Source organism: Podarcis filfolensis (genome assembly GCF_964270895.1).
Source record: "Podarcis filfolensis genome assembly, chromosome: 2".
In the NCBI taxonomy this organism is placed as follows: Eukaryota; Metazoa; Chordata; class Lepidosauria; order Squamata; family Lacertidae; genus Podarcis; species Podarcis filfolensis.
Window position 1 is genome coordinate 66,512,232 of NC_139605.1, and position 17,324 is coordinate 66,529,555.

Here is a 17,324-nt window from a genome sequence, read left to right on the forward strand (position 1 = left end):
AATGCAATATATAGAGTTGTCCTCTCCATTTTATCCTCACACCAAACCTATCAGGCTATGAGAGAATTACCGGCACAAATTAACCCAATAAGCTTCATGGTAGAGTCAGGATTTAAAACTGGGACTCCCCAGTCCTAGTGCAACACTGCAACGAAACTACACTGCTTCTTAAAAGCGCCAGAATTTTTTTTAAAAAAGTTTTAAAAAGTGTAAAGTCTCTCTGAGAAGCTAAGACAGTCACACAGTTGTTTGGATTACGGCCAGTGTTTTCACACATACTTAAGATTCACTGTAGAATAATTATTATAGCATATAATAGTTAATAAATCTATACTACTTTCAAAAGATTTGTTTTCATAAGAGCCAAACTGTATGGAACTTCCTGGCTCTATTTATTTTGGATAGGCCAGGATTAACATACCTAAACCTGTATTGCAATAATCACAGTAAATTCTAGAAGAGCATCTCCATTCAAGAGAAAGAGAGAGAATACACACACACACACACACGCACGCACACACACACGTGTGGTGCAAACTGTTGGGCTTGGACATGAAAACCACAGGTTCAAATCCCTACGCAGGCTTGAAGCTTTGGGGCAAGTCACTATCTCTCAACGTAATCTAACATACAGGTCTTTTATGAGTGAAAGCATCACTCTGAGGTTCTTGGAGGAAGGGATGGGAAAATTATTTCACAGAAGAATAACAGAATCATAGTGTTGATTATTCACTTGTAACAAGTTAAATAACCTCACAACACCACTTAAAGAAAAGCCGCAGCTAAATCTTACCGATAATAATATGCACCACACCAGAACTGTGGGGAAGGGCAACCACATCTACCTTAGTGGCAGAAAGTTCCAGGTTCAGTTCCTGACATCTCCAGGTAGGACTGGAAATACCTCCTACCTGACGTTCTGGGAAAGTCACTGCCAGACAGTGTAGGCAATATTGAACTAGATTGGCCAGTGGTTTGACTTAGCATAAGGCAGCTTCCTATATTCCTATGTGCAGCTAGAATCCCATTTTTATCACCACAGCACACTAGCTCTTTTGGGCAGTTCATAGAAGGCAGACTATAATAGCCCCAGCCACCGTTTCTCAATTTCTATCCTTCATAGTTCAACATGGCATTTTCTGTGCCCAATCAAACTGCCATTCTCATTCTAAAAACACAGTCAAATGGTCCCCAAACACATCTGCAATGGTTTAATTATTAGCAATAGCTGTGCCTCCTGATACTGACAATTTATTATTTGGGCATTAAAGCTCACAGTAGCTAAACATGAACAAAATAATACTTGGCATTTGTGCAGAATTCCGCCCCGCAACCAAGCACTCACAGGACTAACAACTGCTCCCTACCAAAACAGAGGTGAGCTCTGATTCCTGTGTGAGCCATCACTGCCTTTATGACACAATGGAATACAAAGGCAACAACCTAATTGGATGTCTTCTGATAAATTGTACCCCAAAAAATTGGTTTACCAAAGGACCAACCCCATAGTAAGAAGGCAGAATGAATGAAGATAGTTAAGAGAGCCCAACTTCCTAAAGTTGATAAACGTAGTGAAAAATAATATATGGCAACAGTGCTAATTTCTCTTCCATAAGCATGTTGCCATTTACAATGGCACTGTATTTTGAAATGAAATCTTGAGAAAGTATGCAACTTTGGAATCTGTCACTGGTGGAACAACTACAGACAGAAAGAACAGGACTCACACGGGGTAGTTTCACACCTGCCCTCTCACTCAGAAGTGGTTTGCTGCAATAGCTGCATTAGTGCTAAAGCTCTTCTCTTCTGTACTAGCTGCACTGCCAACATCAACTCAGTTCATTCCACTGCATTCAGACCAACTGAGAGGAAGTAGGTTTCTGCTGGTGCAAGCACACCCTTTTGAAAATGTAGCGTGAAAGTTCTATTGTTTAAATTGGGGGGGGGGGAGAGCTGATATTGTTTTTAAACTAACTGCACATAGGGATGAATGTTGCCTTGACCTTAGGTCTTTTAACAGACTCAAGCATTTTTAGTGATGCTTTTGACTACCACTGACACTCTGAATGCTGTGAAGTTAAGCATTTGAATGCAGACAACTGCAACAACCTGCGGAACTTCATAAATTATCCTATTACAAGGAAAAACAATGTCAAATTTCATAATAAAATTATTACTTTTTAAAAACAACCATGTTGATCAGGTTTACCAGTTTCCTAGTCTTTCTCTCAAGACAGAAGAAATGATAAATGGTTAATTTTAAAGTTCACTTAATCATCACCCAGAAAATTAGCTTTTGGCACTAGCAGCATGTTAAAATTACGAATGGATGGAAAGCTTCCAGGTCTCACAGCTAAACCTTTGCCCTGCAATCTTTTGAGTCTGATACAAGAGTGTTATTTACTCACCCAATGCGAAGTTATAAACTAAAAGAGAATCTGGTCACGTCAGAACTACTTGTTTTTCACACACACACACACACACACACACACACACACACACACACACACATATATATGCTTAGAATTGTATTACCAGTCTACTCTTGCACTAAGGTTTTGATACTTTTGCACCTGTGAATTGATATCTTTGAGTCCTGGAAATTTTACCACCAGCTTTTCATAAAAGAAATAACCTCAAACAGGTACAGAAACCAGAAGTTCAATATTCAACCACCATTTTCAAATACAGAGGTTTTTCTCCGCTTTCAAACACTGCTCGTAAATAACCTTGATTTATAGCAAATCGGCTATTATATCCCTGTATACAGGGAGGCTACCCATCAACCTAACTACCCAAAGAATTACTGTTATAAACTTTGCAGGTGCGCAAATCACAGCATATGGCAGAGGACTCAGGATAATGGGAAATGAGGCGGCTCAGGAAAAAACATATGAAAAACACAGGCCCAACGTAGGTGGATATAAAACTCATTCAAAAGGTAATCAAGTGCAACAGTATAAAATGGGAGCAACTAAGACAATGAATCTACTGAAAGCCATGAAAATGAACTTGGCTTTTGAATGGTCAACCTATCAGATCTTCAGTGCTCTTCTTTAGAAAAGAAGCACATCCGACACAAGCTACACCCAAAAGGAATCACTGGTGTGACTCCAAGAAGATTCACGCAAAAGGGCTAAATTTGTCACAAATGCTTTTGTTTCCGATCCTAATACAGCCAAGTTGCATTACTCTGACCTCCATTTAACAAATCAACTTAATGGGTGCTGGGAGTGCCGTAAAAACCTTAACAGTGGAGTGATTTTTAAAACTTTAAAAAATATAGTTATGAAGCAAAATGTTAGGAGAACCCTTTCAATACTGGAAATCAAATTAAATCTAGACATTTCTAACAGTCTTGACAGATATAATCCTGGTTACCATGTAAATTTATGGTAAGCTGCTGTGATATTAGCCACAGGTGCTACTTTTAATATATGGGCCGCATCTGGCTGGGAATAAAGTTTCTCAGAGGACTAGAAATGACCTCACTATCAGACAATGGAGGGGAGGGAAACACAAGGCCACTGTGGCATATAAAAAGCAAGAGATGTGGCCCATAACTGAATATTTGACATAAAATTCATTTTAAGTTTGCAGGTTGTAGGCTAAAAGATATTATGTTTTCAGTACATAAAAAGGCGTAGACATTTTTCAGTCAAAGAGCCAAAGGATTAAGTATTGCAAGACAGCTATGAAATATTCGGACTATGCCTATAAAAACAACTTGACTCGACTTTGATCAACAGAGAAGACAAAGGGATGTGATGAGAAAGTTACAGAGTGGCGGGGTAGGGGAAGAATGTATCCAAAATCAAGTAAGTTCCCAAGGACTTAATTGTTTTATGCAGCAAGCTGACTTACATTTAAGGAATAGCTGACTCCAGGAAGCTGCCAATTAATTAAAAACCTATGCCAAAGAATTCTAGTACCACAGACTAAGAGAAGTATTCCCTTCATGGTACTGTACTTAATTAAGTAGAGATAAAAATAAATAAAACCAACCCAGCACCTTATGCCAAGAAGCCATCACCACACATGAAGAATACTATGAGTAGAGACCAGTCCATCTAGGTCACCCCTAATGCTCCGCTTATAAGCAGAGCTGGTTGTCCCTCAGCCGAAAAGTTCTAAGTTCCACGTGGGGAGAATTAAATTCTTCAACTTGCGCTCTGTGCTCCGAAGTATTCACATTCTATAAAGCGTGCATAACTGCAATAGCTGTGGTTTTGCAGAATTCAAAGGCCAAGATCAAAAGAGCCCCAAGAACATAAAGAGGGGTTGCCAACTTGTGGCTGTGTTGACACTGAATGTCGTCATGGTGGGGAGCTGTCTCCTGACTTTCAGAAGCAGCTTTGGCAAGAGAGGTTCCAAGGGTGGGGATAAGGGGGCCTAAAAAGCTCTGGTGCACACACAGAATGCCATGCGCAGTCTGCCAAAGCAATTCTATTTTGGTGGTTGTTAGCAAGGGAACAGGTGCTAGCAGCTATTAACAAGGCAATGTTACAAAGAAGTAAGTCCCACTGTGTTCAATGGAGCTTATTTCCAGCTAAGTACGAATGGCATTGTAGACTATGTGTAGCAATGAGGCTATCTATTATTACTAATATGTAATGACCTATCCTTCACCAGCACAACTCACAGGCTGCCACAAAGAATGCCTTCCCCTGAGTCAACACCACTCAAAACTTAAAAGCGTGGTGGAACTATTAAGAGGGTCCCCTCTGCTGATCCTAACACCCAAGAGGGTCTGTAGGACAGGAGATGCTCTCTAACATTTGGGCCCTAAGTAATTTAGAGCTTTAAACACTAGTGTGAGCACCATAAATTGGAACCAGAAATGAACTGGCAGCCACTGTAGAACAAGGCTTTTATGGGTTCTAAAGGCAACCCCTGCCAATAATCTGGATACTGCATTTCAAAACGGCTGAAGTTTCTGAGTTGTCTTCAAGGGCAGCCTAATGTGGAGCACATTGCAATAATCCAGTTCGGAAGTTACCAGAGCATGGGGCAATGTGGCCAAGTCATCTCTATCCAAAAGGAGCCAGGTCTGGTGAACTAACCGTTACTGCAAATAGGTACTCCTAGCTACCAAGGCCACCTGGATCTCAAGTGACAATATGGGATCCAGGAGTATGGACCTGATCCTTCCAGGAGAATGCAACTCTGCCTGAAACAAGCAGTCTACCCACTTCCTTGAGAACTTGGAACACACAATACCTGTGTCTTTTCAGGGATCAGCTTCAATTTATTGCCCCATATCAAGTCCATTACTGTCTCCAAATACCTGTCTAGCACCTCAGCCACCTGACCACTGGTTTTCAATTAGTGGGCTGGGAGGGACCCATTATTGGGTTGTGGTTTAATCCAAGAGGGGTCTGCAACAGCAGCACTACCACCATACAACTGTTTTAAGAAAATTTAAGAAATAGGCCCCCAAGTGCATGTTGGAGTTAAACATGAGCCCCAGGTCTGAACAGATTGGAGACAACTAATCTAGAGCCCTGAATCTCTCCCCCCCCCAAAAAAAAACAACCTCAGCCGAAAGCCCTGTTGGGTTTTTGAGCCACCACCAGCATAAGTACCCCCCCAAAACACAGAGCTACTATCAGGACTCAACTCTTGCAAATATTGCTAGATGGGATGGGGATGGGTAGAAAAAGATCCAAACCACGAACTCTGCCTTAGTGTCAATTAACAAACAAATCAACACATATCAGCCATCTTATACAGCTTATTAAATTCTACTTTTTGAGTGTGAGACTGTGGCTTTCCCCTTTGCATTCTTTGGTTCAGTGGTGCAAACCAAGATAAATCCCTATCCAACATCCTTCAGGTCCCAAACTGAGAGACATGCTGGGAGCTTGACAACCACAACAAGTGTCTATACAATCTGCTGCTGTGTTCACAAGGCAATCTGCTGCTGTGTCCCAAGACAACTGCCTTCTGTGTGGAATCTCTCCTAACAACATTCAGTTGTTAGCCTGGAAAGGGTCCTCATGCTTTCCTTTTTCCTTACTCCACCCACTCAACAGCTAATGGAAGCTACTGTGTGGGGTGAAGCTTTTCAGTGATACATTATTGAGAGGATTTGGAGGCAATTCCCTCTCCTTCAATTGTTGCACTGCACACAAATAGCAGGACTCTTCCCCGCACCCCATGTGTGATGTGTCTCTACAGCAAATCCATGCATGGAAACCTATTTCTACGTGCAGATTGCTGTTGCTGTACTGAAACATTCACCTGCATTATCTCAAACATTTCTCCAAAACTATGAGAATTAGATACTATCAATCCATGCTAAATAAGAAAATATTAATTATAAATCTCAGTTAGAGAAGAGTACCATTTAATGGGCCCAAGGACACTTACAAATGTGCAAAAAAATACCCTAATAGGATACAGGCAACTGAAAGAAACCTTTCAGAAATTACCAAACTTACTGGAGTTAAGGAATTGACAGTTAATAAAACTTCAGTACCAAAACTACTATTTAGTTTGCTCTGCATACTGTGCAAGCCTTTATACAAATATATGACAAGAAACGTTATAAAGGGATATCCGCTATGATTCTTATGGTTCAGGATTGTGAAATACAGTCACTGCAGATGAAGTCAAGAACCCTGAAAAATCTTCTCCAGGAAACTCAATTCAGCTCAGTGAGATTCCTGAAACATATTTCTTTGTACAACTGAATTGGCGGCCTGCCTGCAGCCTACTTCCATTAGATTATTCATGTATCTAACAAGACTGAAATAGAACCTAGTCATGCATCTTAAAAATCAGACTAGAAGTCTTCAAACAGGAATACCACCCTGTTAAAACATATTAACTACAGTCCTGACACTCACAGGGTTTACTTTCTCACATCAGTTATAGGACGCAAAAAAGTGGTACCAAAAGCTAAATGAAGTCTTTAACTTGAAGCCTTTATTTAATAAACATAGTAGTTTTTTGTAAACTGCCTTCAAGTATCCCAGCCAGTCCTGCGTATCTTCAACATGTGCCCCTTTTTCTAAATATCCTTCTCTCTTCTATTGCCGTTTGGCCAAAATAAACAGGAAACTTGGCTGACAATACGGGAGAAAGGAAGAAACTCCGTAACTACTTCCAAACTCAAGGAACGCCGTTTCCTCTACCCTTTCAACTGTAATCATATTCTATGCTACCTACAAAACACACACACACACACACACACACACACACACCCAGAGAAGAATCTTTCCAGTCAAACACATGATTTTGAAGGGTATTCCTTTTGTGATGAAATCCAGCCTTGTGATGATGGCCCTTTTCAAGAGACAGACTGGGATGCAATCAGAAACAAACAAGAGGTGATGCAAAGCAGAGATGTCTCATCTCCAAACATCTGGTAAACTGACCTTCTCTGGTCTAGATGTTTGCAAGACTTTTGTTATGCACGGTGAGAGGAAATAGGGTTAATGAATGCTGCACTGCAGAATTCTGATACATAATGAATTAGGTTTTAATTGATAACTGCATGTGTTTTGTACTTTTTAAAAAATCCACAAGAGATGACAAATTCAAGTTATAGCTGTAATTTTCAGCGAAGCTTACTGAACTGCCTACATATTAAACAGGAAAGTAACAGATAACCGTTTCTCCCAAATCCCCAATTTTTCTGTTCCTTTTTTAAAAAAGAAAAAATATAGACCAAAAAAGGAAGTGTAAAGAGCTTCTTTCTGTTTGGATGTATATAATCAGCTCTTCAACAGCCATATTTCCTGGCTCAAATAAAGAGCTAGCTTTCCTCTAGAGCAGGGTTCACAACCTTTTTTTTTTTTTGCCATCCCCACCTAAGCATCTCTAAAATCCTGATGCCACCCCCTTATTATTCAAAAAGTGAACTCCTATTCACATGGAAGAAGCCTAAAAGGCTATTAACTGTTAATAACTCATTCTCGAATTGCCCCCTTTAAAAATCAAATTGCCCCCCTGGGGGGGGTGCCCCACGTTGGGAACCACAGCTCTAGAGACTGGTTTTTCACTGTGGGCTGTGCATAAATACAGAACTCTTTTGGGTAGTAGTTGGAGACCAAGTTATGAATCAAGAACTCCCTGGTTTGAATCTTATGTCACCCATGAACTTAAGCAAGCTACTCTCTCACAGCCTCAGTCCTGGGTTGTATGGATTAAAAATGGACAACTAAGAGTGCTATATAAATATTAAGAAACATATATTATTATGGTAAGATTTTACTACCAGATTTATATGCACCTGCAAGAATCGTTGATCATTCCTCTCCCCACAGATGAAAAGGATATGGTCACATGATCAAGTTTAAGATAAAAGACCATGTCTGCATTGTTCAGACACAACATCAAAGGCAATATAATGGTAAGTATAATCTAAAAGCAATGAAAGGAAAGGAAAAAATGGAGTTCCTATACCACCTTTTTATTCTTCACCTATGGTCCGAGCATAAGCCAATAGGTCTTACGTATTTAAAAGCATTTTTATGTCTTCGTCCTTCAGCCCAAAAGGCTCCCTGAGTAGCTTTTGTAAGATAAAGAAAAACCAGATAGTCCCTGCCTATAGGCTGACTTTCTAAAAGACATGACACAAAGGAAAAAAGGAGGGGGAGGGAAGATGTTATACCATATTTACAACTTGGTAGAAGATATAGAGATTGTCAGAATTCTAAAGCATGGTATTTTAGAACAATTCCGTAAATCCATAACTTGACAGCTTGTCAGTGAAAACTTTTACCAAGTAAACTACCTCTGACCCATATTTACCCTGATTTGCAAAGAATCTGTCCATTCTTCCTCTGCTGGATGTAATATACAAAATAATAGATATTCCTATGGGCTTACAAAACTTTGGCAATAAGGTATGTTAACATCTGTTGATATACAGTCTTCAAAACCTGGAATGAATAAAGAGTTTTCTAAGCATCATATGTCATTTGTGTTATCTGTGAAAGCAATAAAAATTCAATGAACAGATCAATCAACTCAATATCATGTGCAACAAATAAATCTGAAATGCCTTTTATGTCATTTCAACTTGTCAGCTTTTTACACACCTGATTTTATGCCATCTGCAAAGGGCAAAGTGAAGCTCACTGAGGAAATTATACTTCTTGGCTGTCTGACTTTTGTTAAATAGTTGTATTATGTTCTGTAAACTGAAGATTTACTGACTTGAGGAAGAATATGGTAGTTTACATCCTGACCTTAAACTATACTGACTGATACATAGCTGAGTTTTAGGCATAGGTTGTGTTAGATCTATTAGATCTGCTCTCTCTGTGTGTGTGCACAAACCCAAGCTTTGGGAAGTTTCTATAAATTAAAAGCATTGGGGTACTAGTAAATATTATCAACAGCATGGAACTGAAATTGTAAAGATTTATATCTATCTCCAAAAGCAAAAAAAAAATTGATCATTTTAACCCACATTAAGTCAAAAGAATTATATGTCACAAGTTGCTTCCTAGTACCATTTCAGTGCCTAACTAAACATGATGGTGTGCTAGAATATGGGTCATACTAAATGGGTACACAGCAGTGAGAGTAATTTAAATCAGAGAAGTGGTGGGCAGAATGGGGTTATTTAATCTTCCCTTGTTCAAACTAATCCTTCTGAAACCTCCTCACCAAGCATGCTTTTCTGCTGGTGAAGCTTACTTTCCAGAATCCTACTAGTACAGGAAAAAAGCAGCAGGAAGTATGCAAATTCTTTCTGAAAATCAGACAACATGAATTGAAGTAAAGCTAAGTTTAATTAGCTTCAAATCAGGTGTGGCATCAATAAATATCCAGCGCTACAAATGGCCTGCTCCAGTCATTCAAGTATAGACTGCCTCATCATTGTAACAGGGATTTAACACTAAAGAACTGAAATGATATGTATGGAACACAGATCAGGATTTCGCCAATACTTTTAAAGTGATAATATTTGTGTGAATAGGTTGGCCTTTGAAGAACAGGTTCCGGTAGCTAAGAAGTAAAAATATAAGCTAAATGCATTTCCTTAAAATAGCAATAATGAAGTATTTACCTGGTTGAAAGTTTTGAAGATGAATTCTTTGTATATGGCATCCCTTTCAGTCAGCTCGGACCATTCTGAAGCTTTGAGCTCATGTAAAACTTGGTTCCTTTCTTCCGTAGTCAACCAGTGAAGCTGTGAAGACTATCAAGGTAGACAAAGAGGGGGGGAAATGGATTTCAAAACCATGGTTTCCAAGTTCTGCTCTTCAAAAGCTGTAATGTGTTTTTTGTCATACTGGTTTGCGTAGTCACAGTGAAAATACTGCAGGACATTAACAGAAAATGTATTATATGAGGTCATTATTTTTGTATCAGGCAAACCACTTCCATCCACTTACATACAGCACCTAGGTCAGTGATGGCCAAACTTGGCCCTCCAGCTGTTTTGAGACTACAACTCCCATCATCCATAGCTAACGGGACCAGTGGTGAGGGATGATGGGAATTGTAGTCCCAAAACAGCTGGAGGGCCAAGTTTGGCCATCACTGACCTAGGCCAAGGCCACGATGGCTCTGTGCTACCTCCAAGTTTGGATGCAGTATGCCTTTGACTACCAGCTGTTGAGGAACAAGTGAGGAACGTGCTTTTGCACTCATGTCCTGCTAACAGGCTTCCCACGAGCACCTAGTTGGCCACTGTAAGAACGGGATGTTGGACTATGGCAGCTCCTTTGTCTGCCCATGTGTTGCTTTTAAATTAACATGTATCTTAGGTGGAATCCTAACCACTCTCAACTAGGGAGTAAGTGCCATTGAATATAGCTTCCAAATAAACATATGCTATTAGTGTTCTAAAGCTGTGTGCATGATCCTGCCAAAGTTAAACACTTTTTAAATCCCACTTGTTTGAATGGAATATATAAGCATATGCTTAACTCTCTCACTCTAAAAACAATACAACTCAACAGAGGTGTTTTAAATTATACAGAATTAAGTATGTAGTCAAAAGTGTTTTTGCCTTACAGTATTATTATAATTGTCTGATTGATCTGAAAACTATCCAACATCAAAAGTCCTGAAGTAACTGAAGAATCCTGTGAGTTCAACTATTTTCATTCATTCTGAAATAGCCATCTTTGAAAAGTTAGTAACCATGTACTTCAATGACATATGGCAAAGATGGTTACACATATTGACTTATAGCAGGCATAGGCAAACTCTGCCCTCCAGATGTTTTGGGACTACAACTCCCATCATCCCTAGCTAACAGGACCAGTGGTCAGGGATGATGGGAGTTGTAGTCCCAAAATATCTGGAGGGCAGAGTTTGCCTATGCCTGACTTATATTCAACTAAATTCTGCTCAGAGTACACCCACTGAAATTAATACATTTTAGTCATACCCATTCAAGTCAGTGGGTGTATTCTGAGAATGACCGACACTGAATACAAATCAATGAGCTATTTTTAAATGTTCCGAGAGATGCAAGTGACAGCTGCCCATAGAACGTAATAGATATATGCTAGATTTTAATATATCTGGTGCTGGGCATTGGTGTGTTCACTCCACACAAACATCAAAACCACCCAATGAGCATGTTCTGTGCCCACAGAATGCTGAGTGAATGGAAAACTGAGTGGAAATGGAATGGAACAGTGAAGATCTTGAATAGAAGCATCCCACATTGTTAAACTGGGGCTGAAAAATGTTGATATCCAAATTCAGAATTTTCTCAGAATATGCATTACTTCTAAGTAGACACAGTTGGGGTTGCACTGTAAGCCTCCAGTTTTATACCCATGTACCTGTAAGTCCCGATGAAATAAACGAGACTTACTTCTGAGAAGACATGTATAAGATCACACTGTAAACCTCAAAATTCAACCTCATATATATATTTCAACCATGGACAATTTTTAAAAATGAATCCTTCATCTGAGCAGCTAGATTTGCTGCATGAAAATTTAAGCTTACCCACTAGATGGCACTGTATTATTTCAAGTCTCAATAGTGATTCGTGATAATATAAAGCAAAACAGGCTGTTAAAAATTTCCTTTATTACAAAACATTTTGTAGACACCAAAATAAACATAAACAAATAAGTACAAAACTTATCAAGACATTACTTAACATGAAAGAGCAAAAAAAATACCTCACAAAACAAATAACCTAGTTAACATAATTGTGCAGCAAAAAATAACCCCTCCCTTTAGCATGATTAAAGAATTATAGATATAAAAAAGAATTATAGATATTCCACAATTATACTTTCAATTATCTTTCCAGCACTGCTCATGCGCACAAGATGAAACAAGTGAAAGTGATTGTGGAATGGCCATTACATTACATTATCAAGATGATAGTATTGTATTTCTCATGTCCTTAAAATATTCAGAGTCCAATATGTATGTATGTGTTTGTTTATTGCAGTTAGGATTACTTTTGATGTTTTAGAAATCTCTTACTAAACCTTTAAAAATTAATCAAATTAACTGCATATTTTAATCAAATTAACTACATATTTTAATCAAATTAACTGCATATTAAATGGTTGGTAGTAATTACAAATTTTGGAAGCCTAATGACCAGTGACAAATTTTATATCTAGCCTGTTAATAATTACTATTCAAATTTAAGGTGAAAGGATTTGTTGATGAGATAGTTATTCTCAAAATATAAATTATCTTTAGGGGGAAGAATGCTTCTTTTTTATTTTGGAATCTTAATTGATATTTAATATAGTTAGGCTACAATCCACTTACATGAAAGTAAGCCCCATTTAACTTAATGGGGATTACATCTATGTAGACATGCATAAGATTGCAGTGATAGTATATTTTTCAAGCTTGTGTTTTGTCTCTGTGTGTATATTTTTTGTATAAAAATAATTTAAAAATTCTCACTTCCAATTACACAGGGGTTTTTTAAAAAAAACAACCTGAACAATACTTTAATATAATAAGCACATGTGAAGAATATGAGGATAAACAGGGCATGGGGATCATGATTTTAAGCCTTAGGTTTCAAATGCTTTCATGGAGTCTGAATCAAAGGGCACTGTTATCAAATAACTGGTCATACTTCCATTGTTTTCTGACATCACTCTGATACCTGAATTACTGATATAGGAGGTCCGGTGGATGTCATACTCTAGCTTTCCCAGATTATTTATAATCAATCACTTTTATTTGCTGACCATCTTTAAAGCAGTTATGAGGTAGGATACAATGACAAGATCACGGGGTCAAGTATGGCTGTTTCAGTTGCTTGTCCAATATTGACAATTCAATGTCCACATACTGTTTGCTTTTGATGTTGCAAAATTCCATGTCCTTCTTCAGCAGTTTTGCACCATATCTGGGTAGTTTGTCTATTTGAAAGTGTGTCCTATGTATTTGTGGAAGCCAGCAGTTAATTTAGATCTCTAACTCGTCTGTGACATAGGAAGGCAGTATTTTTTTCTTTGTACAAAGAAGGAACCTGAGGTACCAGTCTGTCACATGACTCACTTAAGCACACAGGGCACACTGGCAGTCAAGGCTAAATCCCAGGTCTTCAATTTGTACACCTATGAATATTTTACTACAAAGCGTAACCCAAACCAACACTGGGTAGTAGCTGAATATGCTCTACTCAGAGGAGACCCAATGAAATTAATGAACCTAACCTTTTCATGCTCATTATTTTCAAGGGGTTGAATCTAAGTAGGACTAACAGTGTAAAGTTGAAAAGACCACAAGGATACAACCTATTGCAATTTTTACTCAGACCCAACTTTCTTCTAACCAATTCCAAATCCAAGTTTACTAATTAAAACATTCAAATGACTCCTGCAATAAAATGATTTTTTAAAGAAAATTAAAAGTGGTTGTTATTTTTGACAGTAGCGCCCTTCCTGTGGAACTCCTTTCCATCAGATCTCAAGGAGATAAAGAACTACACAATTTTTAGAAGACATCTGAAGGCAGTCCTGCATCAGGAAGTTTTATTATGTTTTCATTATTTCATTATATTAATGTTTTATTATGTTTTTATATGTGCTTGAAGCTGCCCAAAGTGGCAGGGGAAACCCAGCCAGATGGGCAGAATGTTGTGAGCCACTTTGGGTACAATTTTGTGGATTGTGGTATGGAAAGAAATTGACGATGATCACAAGTACTTGCTAACAGAAATCTACTTTGATCATAAAGAAAGCTGAGGAGGGATTAAAACCACTGGAATGCTCAGGCTTCTTAGGGCTGCATGGCTCCCTCATATAAACCCAGAGGTCCGTTGCCTACCCCCCCAACCGGCAATATTTAATTGTAGTGGACTTACTCATTCTGAATTTACATTCTCAAATGAAGCTTTCAGGACTCTGTGGAAGATCTACATAGACAAAAATCAGCTGAAACTGGAGAGGCTGATCCCAAACCCACATCTCTCAGGTCCTATTTGTAGGCTGCATGTATCCTGAACTACATATTTTTATTAGCTAATAAAATTCTCTGTCTAGTTGTTACATTATGTACTCAGTATATAATTAAGGCATGTTATGCAAAATAACCATACACAAATTTGTGTTTATCAACAATTGCCCCCACATTTTCAAGTCCCACTTGCCAAAAATTGTGGCCAGAAACATATTTGGTGTCCCCTCACTGCCATTTAAACAAATGCTGAAGTTTTCAGACTGCAGAATTTTGCAACGTGTATAATTGTGCTGAACTCACATCCCCATAAATTACTCCGTCAAGGAGGGAAATTTGTACCAAAGAGAACTGGCAGAAAGAATATGCAATTGATTTCTCTGCTTCTTATGCATGTACAAGTCAATATTATTCAGACACAAATCCTTAATTATATGCCTGATTTCATCTATTCTATTCTTCTGTTTCAATTACTACTGCAAATGGTAAGCTCTCCGTATTTTGAGGCACCAGGCATTTCCCTAGAGCAAAATAAACGTTAAAAAGTGCTTCTACAGTCACAGGTGTCTCTGCTCACCCATGAAGCACTCTGGGTGAATTTAAGTCAGTCACTTACTCGGCCTAAGTACCTAAGGCTATAATAATAAAATGGGAAAATATTTTTTTCCCCATTCTGAGCTCAGTGGAGGAAAGGCGAGATACAAACGAGTTCAATTTTGAGGAATTATTACCTTTAAACATAATCTACTATGCATTGTGTTAATAGCAATAGGTTCCTAGTGTTTCTTATTTCATTATACTATATCTCTGCGTTGCTCAAAATGTGCCTTATCTTTATCCCTTAATATTATTCAGTACTGACGAGCCTGCAACTAACATACAGGCTCCCTGCCAATTTAAATAAGTTTGCCATTTGTACCTCTGAATTCAAGGCTGTGAGTTTTAACTCTGAGTAAACAAACATGCACCAGGCCACTAATATGTTGCTTTGGTGAAAATTCCCTGCTTCTTCCTACAGAAGGGGTGACTGCAGGGCTGACTGATACATGTTCACTGCTTACTACATTTAGCATCTGGTGTTCACACTAATGAGTGGAAAGAATCCGTTACAAAAAAAATATATTTTCAGTTATATTGGCTATTTTCTTAACACCTGCATTTATTCTGATTTGTTTCAAGATATGAAGTTGAATCGAGCAACTGTTATTCCATATTTTTCCAGTGTAAAATTATTGGGGGGGGGGTGCTGAGCAGGTCCATGGGGTCACGAAGAGTAGGACACGACTAAACAACAACAACAAAATATGACTGTATCCTACCCAAAAGTAGTGACAGTCTGGAAGTGCCCCAAGCGATGCAGCCTAATTGTCATTAAAGTGGTTATGGTAAACCTGTGTCTGAGCTGCACGAATTTAGGCAGGAGGTGGACTTGAATTCACTGGACTTGAACACAGAAAAGGAAACGTCAGTGTGTCAAGACTTCTAAGCCTGCTGTTCTCCCTGACCTGCTAGCTTGCGGTGCACAGAAATGCATCGCCATCCCCCGAAAACAGGGGCGCATTCCTTCGCGTGAATCCCCCTCCCAAATCTTAAATGGCACAATCCAGACCCTGGGTTTTGCACCTCAGGGAGCATCTGGTAGGAAACGTTACCAAACACAGGAGACCTATTTGAATGCACTTTCTCTCCAAAGGAAGGCTCGTGCTTTCCGAATCCAAAACGTGAGAAGAGCAAAAGTTGGTGCAAGCCTCCCTCGCTGGGTCGGAAAGTGGGGCGCTGGAAAGCCCGAGGAATCATTCTCGATGCTTGCCGGAGGAATCCCACTATGAATGAATGCACGGGCGGATATAAACCAAAAGGTCCCCGGGACCCACTTTGCGCGGGAGGGGAGGCCGAGAAGTCGGGGGGGGGGTGAAGAAACGAAACCCAACGCCGCCCAAGTGACGCTGCTGCCGGGGTGGGGAGAGTCCCTCCGAGTTCCCCTTCCCTTCTTCGCCGCCCAGCCTCTCACCATAGCGGAGCACTCGCTTCTGCCGCTGCCTCGTCCTGCCACGGACGTCAGCCCCGCTCGCAGCCACCTCAGGCCGGCCCAGGCGCCGCCTCGCATGGTTCCGGCGTGGCTTCTCCGCCCGCCCACCTGCCGCCTCCCACGGGGAAGCGCATGCGCCGCCCACTCCCCCTCTCCCCGGCTGAGGGAGAGGCGGGATGGAAGGCAAACCTCCTGCGCGAGAGGCCGTCGCTGTCCCCGCCCACTTTACTTTTATTATGCCCTGCAGCCTTTCTCAACCTGTGCGTCCTCAGATGTTGTTGAACTACAACTCCCATCACCCCTAGCTAGCAAGGTCAGAGCTGAGGGATGATGGGAGTTGTAGTCCAACAACATCTGGCGACCCACAGGTTGAGAACCGCTGCAAGCGCATCTAGCCCCTTGGCCTTCTTCTGCGCTTCTGCTACCCCAGCCTGAGTCAGCCTCCATGGGGGTAGGGGGGGGTCGCTTGGAGACCCCCTGGCATGCGCTCTCACAGCATAACCATTTTTAGAAGAGCAAAAGTGTTGGGGGGAAATCTGCCAGAGGTTCGAGCCACTGGCCGTGTCCTTTGTGAAGCACAGAAAACAGCCGCCTGATATTTTCTACCACCTTTCTCAGCACCTGACTCTGTGCCTACTGCCTAGGGCTTCTTGAAAGAAAAACAGACTTGCCTATTGTACTTGCCCATCTGCATTACCCTCGGCAGACAACTCACAAGTTTACCTGACCACAGAGAAGGAAGTCTGCTGCCACTGCAGAAGGATTGCAGGGCAATAGCTGCGCCACAAATGCACGGCTAACTCTCCCACCTGCACATTTGAAGGATGCAAAGGATCTAGCAACTTGTACACCCAACTCCCAGCTTGATGAATGCACCTGAACTTCAGCCAATGTGGACAGAAGACAGCGACCACAGCCATCTCCAGAG

The 17,324-nt window shown here is 40.2% G+C and overlaps 1 protein-coding gene across 1 annotated transcript in view; it reads right to left on the minus strand.

Annotated features, from left to right (window-relative positions):
- Positions 1–16,532, minus strand: part of PCBD2 (pterin-4 alpha-carbinolamine dehydratase 2) — a 33,067-nt gene extending 16,535 nt beyond the window's left edge. The window contains exons 1-2 of the mRNA XM_083600062.1: positions 16,379–16,532; positions 10,028–10,159 (exon numbers count right to left, since the gene is read on the minus strand). Coding sequence (XP_083456188.1) covers positions 10,028–10,159; positions 16,379–16,474 — 228 coding nt within the window. The 5' untranslated portion in view covers positions 16,475–16,532. The remainder of the gene's footprint in view (positions 1–10,027; positions 10,160–16,378) is intronic.
- Between the last annotated feature and the right edge of the window lie 792 nt (positions 16,533–17,324).